The sequence below is a fragment of the Bos taurus genome, chromosome 3 (genome assembly GCF_002263795.3).
Source record: "Bos taurus isolate L1 Dominette 01449 registration number 42190680 breed Hereford chromosome 3, ARS-UCD2.0, whole genome shotgun sequence".
NCBI lineage: Eukaryota > Metazoa > Chordata > Mammalia > Artiodactyla > Bovidae > Bos > Bos taurus.
In genome coordinates this window covers 19,051,487-19,060,731 of record NC_037330.1, presented here as the reverse complement: position 1 = coordinate 19,060,731, position 9,245 = coordinate 19,051,487, and the positions used below count along the sequence as shown (strand labels likewise).

The window sequence follows — 9,245 nt, the reverse complement described above, 5'->3', positions numbered from 1 at the left end:
CAATGAATATTCAGGACCAATTTCTTTTATGATTGACTGGTTTGATCTCCTTGCAGTTCAAGGGACTCTGAAGAGTCTTCTCCAACACCACAGTTCAAAAGCATTGATTCTTTGGTGCTCAGCCTTCTTTATGGTCCAACTCACATCCATACATGACTACTGGAAAAACCATAGCTTTGAGTAGACAGACCTTTGTCAGCAAAGTAACATCTCTGCTTTTTAAGGTTTGTCATAGCTTTTCTTCCAAGGAGCAAGCATCTTAATTTCATGGCTGCAGTCACCATCTGCAGTGATTTTGGAACTCAAGGAAATAAAGCCTGTTACTATTTCCATTGTTTCCCTATCTATTTGCCATGAAGTGTTGGGACCGGATGCCATGATCTTAGTTTTTTGAATGTTGAGTTTTAAGCCAGCTTTTTAACTCTTCTCTTTCACCTTCATCGAGTCTTTAGTTCTTTTTTGCTTTCTGCCATAAGGGTGGTGTCATCTGCATATCTGAGGTTATTGATATTTCTCCTGGATATCTTGATTCCAGCTTGTGCTTCATCCAGTCCAGCATTTCTCATGATGTACTCTGCATATAAGCAGGGTGACAATATACAGCCTTGAAGTACTCCTTTCCCAGTTTGGAACCCATCCGTTGTTCCATGTCCAGTTCTAACTGTTGCTTCCTGACCTGCATACAGATTTCTCAAGAGGCAGGTAAGGTGGTCTGGTATTCCCATCTCTAAGAATTTTCCACAGTTGTCTTTCCAGTTTTGCTCTCAAGTTAAAGAAAAAACTATTTGAGGTTGGGTGGGGTCAAGAAGAAGGACTCATTTTTACACAGAGTCAAGCTGGAAATCCAGTCTCCAAATCTGCGGAAGGGGATCCTTTAGAATCCCTCCGGAGCTCACTCCCTGACTTCAGAATGGCCCCCTTATTGGTTCTCTCAGCCCCGCCCCCTGCTGGAGAGGGCCGGGCTTGAGGGCGGGGCCAGGCTGGGGGCGGGTCCTCACCTGCTGTGCCGCCCGTCGCCTTGACGACCGCGACAAGATGGCGAACCTGACGGGCACGATTAAGGGGCTGTACCCCGAAACACTGAGCCCAGAGCAGCTGGAGAAGCTGCGCGGCTTCAAGGTGGGTGCGGTCCCAACTCCCGCCTCCATCGGAGTGCAGCTCCTCCCCGGGTGAGGGCCGGGCCCCAGAGAGAAGGGACTCGGGAGCCTGTGCCCAGATAAAGGGGCGGAAGGCTGCGGGATGGGGACACCTCCGGCGGACCCCTGGCTTCTGGGTCCTTGAACAGATCCCCGCAGGCGCTTGAAAGTGCAAAAAGAACTAAAATAGGAATGTACCAGAAAAATGGACCGAATTGACTGCCGGATACTTTAACTTAGATACAAACAAGAACTTCCCAACGGTAGAGACCCGACTTTAGTTAAGGCGCCTAAGCCTGAGCCTGAGACAGCACTGGAGATGTTAATAATCTGTAAGAAGAGAGATGGCTTAACTGTTCAAACATCCTGGGAAGAGACCCGGGTTAAGGGAGCCCCTTGTTTCCCCAAGCCCTCTGCACCTCCGCCTGGAACCCTGAAATCTTTCTCTTCATGGAGGGTGACCTTTTGCTCTTGACCCCCAGATTCAAACTCGGATTACTAATGAAAAGTACCTTAGGACCCACAAAGAAGTGGAGTTGCTCATAAGTGGTTTCTTCAGGTAGGTGGTTTTCCAGACTGGCCTTGAGTAAATAGTGTAAATTTTTACCGAATCTCTTTGGGGATAGATGAGTGTGAGTCACGTCCTCTTTGTTTAAACACAGCTTGTTGCTTCCTTTAGGGTCTGAAGATTAGAAAACATCCTAAGATGGAATGTTTTCTAATGCTGGGGCCTGTGACACCCAGGATTTTCTTGTTATTTCTAGAGGCTTCCTTCAGTTATCTCAGAAATATTAATATGCATTCATTTTAGCTGTGAAGATAAATATATACCTTCTGACACTTGGAAGAAGGAATTTGGCGTTGAGAAACTCAGCAGACACCTACTGGGTGTAGAACACTATTCTCCACAGTGGTATTTAACAAGATCATTAGAACTTAAAAAAAAAAAAGAATTATAGCTGTCTGGCCTTTCAGATGTACCAGAGAACATAGTAGAAAGACTCCAAGGGTTGGAAGCCACTCCCCTATAAGTCCTGGGGAAAAGAAAACCATTTTCCACCATATCTTGGAGACCTTTTCCCTTCCCCCACACTGCTTTTCAGTGTGGCATTTGCTTGAATGGAAAATTTTCCTAATGGGATGAAAAGCAAGGAATTGAGGAGGGAAAAAAATCATGGCGCATCAATGGATGGAAACAATAGAGCTATCTCAGAAATACTGTTTGGCTACAGACAAATAGACAAGATTTAAATAATAATGGCTTCCATATCCAGGCACTGCGTTGGTTTCCTCCATTAGCAGTTATCACACTGTAGTGTAATTGCATTGTCCATCTTTTGTCTCTCTCCCTGGACCAAAGCTCTAAGCTAGTAGAGCCATGGTTTTGTCCCCAGGGCCCACACAGTGTATGGCAAATTGGTACATGTGTGCTGATTCTCCCAGCAGCTCTACAAAGATAGTTTATTATCAGTTCCATTTTACGCATGATGTACTTTACCCAGATGCTGAACCAGGATCCAAACCCCTGGTTTTTCCACCGCGTTTCACTGTAAGCACACAGGAGCTGGGAGCCAGAAGTTGTGCTCTCCTTTGTCTTTTAAAGATTTTTATTTTTTCGCTCGTACCGGAGTGCATGCAGGATCTTAAGTTCCCTGGATCGAACTCAAACTTGAGCCCCCTTTTGCAGAAGTGTGGTAACCATTGGACCACCAGGGAAGTCCCTGTCTTTTTAAAAGTAGGCCTAGAGGGGTGTCTTTCTTCATGCTTCATTGTTCTTCATATTTTAGCCATTTCTCCAAATGGCAGTGGAGTCTCAGGGGGCAGATAGGGGAAGGGGAAGGGGCAAATGGAAACCTATCTGAGAAGTTTGGTTTTATTTGGGCTAGGGGTAAGACTTGGCCAAAAGATCGATTAGGGGTCCTCTGGAAGTGTCAGCCCTGGGGATCGGGCCATCACTTTCTGTACCTTTTCTTCTAAAGGGAGATAAAGGAAGACATCTGTCCTGTCCTGGGGAGCTCACAATGCAAGTTAGGAATGATTCCAGCATGGAGATTGGGAATAGATGGTAAAACCTGAAATATCTCACTTGCAACGTTCACAGACAAAAGGATTAAAAGCAGTGGGGGTAGTGAATGAAGAGGGCACTGTTTTAATCACATGGCAGGAATGGCCCTGCTTCTCTGCCCAGGAACAGTTTCCAGGAGTAGCCTGGCGTCTGCAAGGACAGCCCCAGGCAATTTTCCCTCTCCTTCCTTATCATCCCCCTCTTGGGCCAGGTGGGCCACGAGGCCTCTCCTTTTGCTGTCCCTCAAGCTCCTCTCATGAAATCCTCCTGGCCCCCTTTAGGCCTTTCTCTTTCTGGGATGGAGGTGGGAGGAAAGCAGAAGTGTTTGAAGTTTGAGGGTTTGTTTTCAGGGCGTGTGTGTGTGTGTGTGTGTGATTGTTATTTCCTTTGGATGGTACCAGAATGAACCAGAATCAGCCTGTCATCGGCCCTGGATGCTTCTGATGGTCCTTCCTATAAGAAAAGAGGAAGGGAGAAGCAGGGACAGAGTCCCAGGCGGCGTGCCTGTCCTCACCTGGCCTCAGGTCTCTGCTGTAGACTCACTGCAAGCCGTGAGAAGCCCCACAGCGTTTTTGTTGGGAAACTGGCTCCCCACTTGGCTCTTTCAGATCCTGATGATTTATGGCCATCCAGCCACAGCTTTCTGGTCTGTACTTATATATACAGTGTACGGAACTCTTCATACCTTGAATTTGGAAGCTGAAAAATGGAAGGAGTAGGGATCTAACCTATTTTTAGGCACCCAGAGATCTCAGGTTTTAGGCTGGAGGTAGGAACAAAGTGTGACATTGTAGGAAGGCTTTACTAGGTGTTTCTGTAAACAGCCAGGCAGATGAATCTTCCCAAACCGTAGCACCAATCATATCATTCCTTGGCTGGAAAAATCTGCAGTGGATCCACAATATCACCTTAAAAAATTCTATTGAAATATAAAATACCAAAAAAGTGGCATGAACTTTCACAAGCTGAGAATACACATGGTGCTAGTGTCCAGATTAAGAACTAGAATCTGACCAGCACCTCAGACCCTTTGTGGCCCCTTCCAGTCACTTCTTCCAAAAAGTTAGTCAGCATCCTGACTTCTTTGTGTGTGTGTGTGTCCTGACTTCTAATTGCTCAGATTCATATTGCCTTTCTGTGTCCTTTGAAAGTGAAATGAAAGTCGCTCAGTTGTGTCTGACTCTTTTCGACCCCATGGACTATATAGGGATTCTCCAGGCCAGAATACTGGAGTGGGTAGCCTTTCCCTTCTCCAGGGAGTCTTTCCAACCCAGGGATTGAACCCAGGTCTCCCACGTTGCAGGTGGATTCCTTACCAGCTGAGCCACCAGGGAAGCAAAAGAGTGCCTGAGTGGGCAGTCTGTCCCTTCTCCAGGGGATCTTCCTGACCCGGGAATTGAACTGGGGTCTCCTGCATTGCAGGCGGATTCTTTACCAACTGAGATATGAGGGAAGTCCTCTGTGTCCTTTATATAAATGGAATTCCACAGTATGTGCTCTTGTGCCTGGTTCATTTGCTCAGCAATATCTTGCAGCCCCTCCATTCTCCTTGCTGTGCAGTATTCCACGGTAGCACTTTACCACACTTTATTTATCCATTCCCATCACTTCTTTTGGGCTTCCCTGGTGGCTCAGACGGTAAAGAATCTGCCTGCAATATAGGAGACCCAGGTTCAATCCCTGGGTCAGGAAAATCCCCTGGAGAAGGAAATGGCAACCCACTCCAGTATTCTTGCCTGGAGAATCCTCATGGGCAGAGGAGCCTGGCAGGCTGTGGTCCACGGGGTCATAAAGAGTTGGACACGACTGAGTGACTAACAACATCATCTCTTGAACTGAGTAGGAATGTCTCTCCCTGGCCTTTAAGGCCCTCCATATCAGGCCTTCCTTCACTTTCCTCTATTTCCTGCACGTGCCCCCACTCTAGCCAGACTGGACCCCTCTGGTTGTTTCACTGAGCGCTCTTCTAGGCAGTGCAGAAACAAAAGTGGAGATGACGCGGTTCCTACCCTGGAGGAGTTCACTCTCAATAGAATGTGAGCTGTTCCCTTGACTTTCCAGACCTTTGCTCCTGCTGCTTCCTTGTTCTGGAAGGCTCTTGTCCCTCAGCCTTTGTCCCATGTGTACCTCAAGGTACACATCTCAAATGCCAGATGCTGTGTGATGACCTGGGGGGTCTTGTTTGAAGAGGCTGCCCTCTCTCTGATCTCTCAGCACACTATTCTGAACCCTCCTGTAGCACTACCTGGAGGTTACTTGGCATTTTGGAAACTTACCCGTTTCCTTGTGCTTGACTGTCCTTTTTTTGAGGTGGGGCTGTATTTATCTTTTTAAAATCAATCCCTCATATCTTATATAGTGACTTACACCTAATTTGTGCTCAGCAGTTGTCAAGTTGAATTGAAGGAAAAGAAGGGAAGCAAAATTGTCGAAACTTGGAAGGCAGGGGCCTCCTGGGCAGGCAGGGCAGCTGTAGCCACGAGGCTATGTTGCAGAACCCTGGCCTTGGAGCCACACGACCTGGGGCTCCTCTCCTTTATTTACTCACTTCATGAACTTGGGCAAATGGTCAACCTTTTGAAAGCTCGGTTTCTTCCTGTGTAAAACGGGGCACAGTCATTGCTGTTTCACGGGGTTGGAGAGTGAGGTAATATCTGTGGACCTGCTTTATGAGCCATAAAACTCCGTGGGATGTGAGGCAGTCTCAGCTGCCCAGTGGGCCGGCCCTGCGGGTGTCGTCACAGCGTCCACGGGCCTGCCGGGCCAACAGCTGCCTCACGTCTGTCTGCTCAGCTTTGTTTCCTGTGCTCTCTTGCCCCACCCGTGGCAATTTCTGGTTGCTCTTCCTCAGAAGGTTGTGGGTGCCACACCTGTCCCCCACACGTGAGACCCTCAGGGACGAGGCAGCGAGCTCTTCAACCCTGGCCTGGCCTTGGTTTTGTGAAATGATTGTCGAGTGAATGACAAGCTTCACTTGGCTACAGCACTCGCTGTCTCGTGAGCTGATCATTCCCTAGGCTCCTTGCTTCTGGCCCCGGATCCTGACTTGAAGGAGAATCACACCGGAAAGGGTCCTTGGCAGGAGGCCTCTGGCTCTCTGCCCGCTACGACAGGTGTGTCTCAGGTCATCGGCCGACAGACAGCTCAGGACCTGCTTTACCTCCACCCCGTGCCCCTTGTTGTTTTCCAGAGAAATGTTTTTGAAAAGACCAGACAACATTCCAGAATTTGCCGCAGGTGAGTAAGGCAGCATCCCTTTGGGGTGAGTGATCAACGCGCACCAGGAGTGTTCCTGTGAACTGCGACTTGGACAAGGCAGAGCCTGGGCTACCACTTCACCCGATGTCTCCCAAGGGAGCTTTCTTCAAAACGCTCTTTCCTCCATGTTATTTCCTCAGAATGAGGACAGATAAGAAATGAGGCAGAACTTCCTCGTGGTAAAGATGGTTAAGAATGTTGAGATTCCCAAAGGGACAGACAGGCAGCTCTTTTCCCGGGAATCTTAAAGCAGGGTTCTCAGCCCAGGCTGTGCATTAAAGTCACCTGGGGAGCTTTTAAAAAATACCGATGCCCGGGCCCACCCCAGGGTTTTATTTAATTAGTCTGGGGTGGGGCCTGGCATCCACTGTTTTAAAGGCTCCCCAGGTGATTCTAATGGGCTCCGCTGCCCTGAGAGGGCTTGAGGTCAATGGTATTTAAAGGGAAGGGGCTAGGCCGACTGATTTCTTAGGTCCTTTTAGCCCTGGGAGTCCGTTACAGCCTCACAAGGTTCCTGATTGAATCTAAGTACGTCTTTGCTGCCACAGCAGATGCTGCCTCTGATTCACATTATGCCGGGTGTATAAAAATCCTCCTTTGTCGTCATCCTGCGAGAGCCTGGCCCTCCTTGGAGAGGATATTCTCAGAGAGGGCGTGATGTCTCAGACAGGAGCCGGCAGGCCGAGTGGAGACAAGAATAACACTTGGTATTTATTTGGGCCCCAAGATGGGCCTGGAGCAGAAAGCCAGAGACTCGTCAACCCTCTGACGGCTTCCTGTGCGTCAGCAAGCTGATAAGCCAGTGGCAGGGTGGTGTGGTGGGGACCGGGGCCACCCCGTGTCCCCCTTCCCGGGAACACTGGAGCTGGAGGCTCAGAAGTGCTGGGGGTCGGGGCAGTGCAGATGGTGACCCTGGAATTTGCTGTGACATCTCATATTACATCGTAAAACTGGTCTGCAGGAACAGTCCTGCCAAGACAGAGCTGTCCCTAACTTTTTAGCAGAGTGAGCTGTCTCTCCCCTCGTCTACTTCCCCTTAGATTTAGATGATTTCTTCTTTTTGATTCTCATCCCAGACTATTTCACGGATCCAAGACTTCCCAACAAGATTCACATGCAGCTAATTAAGGAGAAGAAAGCGGCTTAATTAGCAAAATCACGATGCTCAGCTGTTGAGAGAGACCAGAAAGAATCCAGCCTTTGGTGGGTGTTAACCTCACTTACAGACAGAGGCTTCTTCACTCCTGTGAAATAAGCACTGGCTCATCGGCCTGGGGTGTGAAAGAAACCAAACAGTCTGCAGAGAAGTTTCTGCAAGTGTTGAGTTTTCCTGACACCACCTTGGGGAATTAGGGGCTGTGAAGAGAGGCCCAGGGTTTGTCTGGCGTATCTGTGGCAGAGACATCCGTCTTCTTAATCTAGTGACGTGGTTGAGAGTGGAAGTTGGAGTAGTTCTGGAGGAAAGAGAGGCAGGGAAGCGGGGGTGGGATCTGTTGCCACAGGCTTCCTGCGAGCTCCTGTAGTGGCCTTTTCCTTGTGTCCTTGGTGGTGGGAGTGGAAGGGCTTTCCCGCTGCTTCTGGAAGGGGTGGAGGCCGCTTCCCTCGCAGCATTTGGATTGGGCATGCCCCCACCCCCATCGTCAAACCAGGCTACCCTGTGAGGGCCAGCACACATTTTCCAGGCAGGCTTCTGAAATGATGTGGAAGGTTGGGAGTTTTAAATGTGAGGTGGGAAGAAGCCACACTCCTGATTTAGCAGCACCATTTCTTTTTTTTGCAGGGTCATCTGAAAGCCAGAGAGCTGTGTTGCCCTCAGTGTGGGTTTCCAGGCTGCCCTGGGCTGCGCCTGCTGTTGCAAAGGCTTTTAAAGATACTCATTAAAAGCAGACCTTCCTGTGCTCTCTGCTTTATTTCAATCAGGAGGAGGAAGACATCCTTCACGGGAGGCTGCTCTACCCCTCCTCTGACCTGGGAGGTAGCAGGGCCTGTCTCTGTGTCCATGGCAGAGGCCTCTCAGTTCAGCCAGTGGGCTGGCTGCCCGCATGTGCTCCCTGCCCCTCCAGACCCTCCCTCCCAGGGCCAAGACTAGACAGAAGAACAGTGGCGAGTATCTGGAGAGGACCACAGCTGGCCGTGGTGGTACTCAAATGAACGGAGTCCCCGCTTCCGAGGTGGCTTTTGTTTTTTATCTTACCTCCGGGGTTACTGTACCGAGAGTACAGGTGATGATTAACTTTTATTTCCATAGAAGCAATAATCAGAGGAATTGGGTTGGAAGAACAGCAAGAGTGAATGAGATTAGACATCGAAAACTCACTCAGGCTCATGCATAAGAGTGAGGGACTCAAGAGGCGGTGGACTTTGGTTTTGGGGATTTTTAGGAACAAGCTGCCCAGCCATTTCGTTTTCAGCGTTAGAGGCAGAAGAGTGGGCCCGCTGGCCCTATGGAGTCCTTTCTAGGCCTAGGAGGCAGGAAAGTTTTGCACGTATGTGTCTGCATCTCTGGCTCCACAACATACTAGCTCCGCTGTGGGAAGGACCTCTCACTTGGGTGTCACTTGTCAGCCTCACCATGGTTACAGAAACACCAAATACTAATAATACAGACTGAAGCAGGGGGCTGTATTCTTATTTGCCTTGTCTCTGCTGTCTTGTCCCCAGCTACTGAAGTAGTGGAAAAGGCAACCAAATGGGGCAGTTAGAGAACAGTTGGTCTTCCCTGGTGGCTTAGACGGTAAAGAATCTGCCTGCAAGGCGACAACGGACCTGGATTTGATCCCTGGTTG

At 49.2% G+C, this 9,245-nt stretch overlaps 1 protein-coding gene across 2 annotated transcripts; it reads left to right on the top strand.

Moving 5' to 3' along the window:
- Positions 1 to 233: 233 nt before the first annotated feature.
- Positions 234 to 8,357, top strand: RIIAD1 (regulatory subunit of type II PKA R-subunit domain containing 1). Of its 2 annotated transcripts, none has more exons than XM_059884908.1 (5): positions 234 to 1,119; positions 1,619 to 1,695; positions 6,392 to 6,438; positions 7,011 to 7,166; positions 7,536 to 7,621. In XM_059884908.1, exons 1-4 carry the CDS (start codon positions 1,036 to 1,038, stop codon positions 7,115 to 7,117), a joined length of 315 nt encoding a protein of 104 aa, XP_059740891.1. In that variant the 5' UTR covers positions 234 to 1,035; the 3' UTR covers positions 7,118 to 7,166; positions 7,536 to 7,621. The 2 variants fall into 2 exon arrangements, with proteins under 2 accessions (XP_059740891.1, NP_001070517.1); NM_001077049.1 differs by lacking the exon at positions 7,011 to 7,166 and adding an exon at positions 8,240 to 8,357 and having other exon boundaries at positions 1,021 to 1,119; positions 7,536 to 7,662.
- The last annotated feature ends 888 nt before the right edge of the window (positions 8,358 to 9,245 follow it).

Bases quoted from the DNA above. Each gene is read 5' to 3' on its own strand.
- RIIAD1 (XM_059884908.1), top strand. From the start codon at position 1,036: ATGGCGAACCTGACGGGCACGATTAAGGGGCTGTACCCCGAAACACTG. The intron at 1,120-1,618 runs GTGGGTGCGGTC...CTTGACCCCCAG, and splicing joins AGAAGCTGCGCGGCTTCAAG to ATTCAAACTCGGATTACTAA. The intron at 1,696-6,391 runs GTAGGTGGTTTT...GTTGTTTTCCAG, and splicing joins CTCATAAGTGGTTTCTTCAG to AGAAATGTTTTTGAAAAGAC.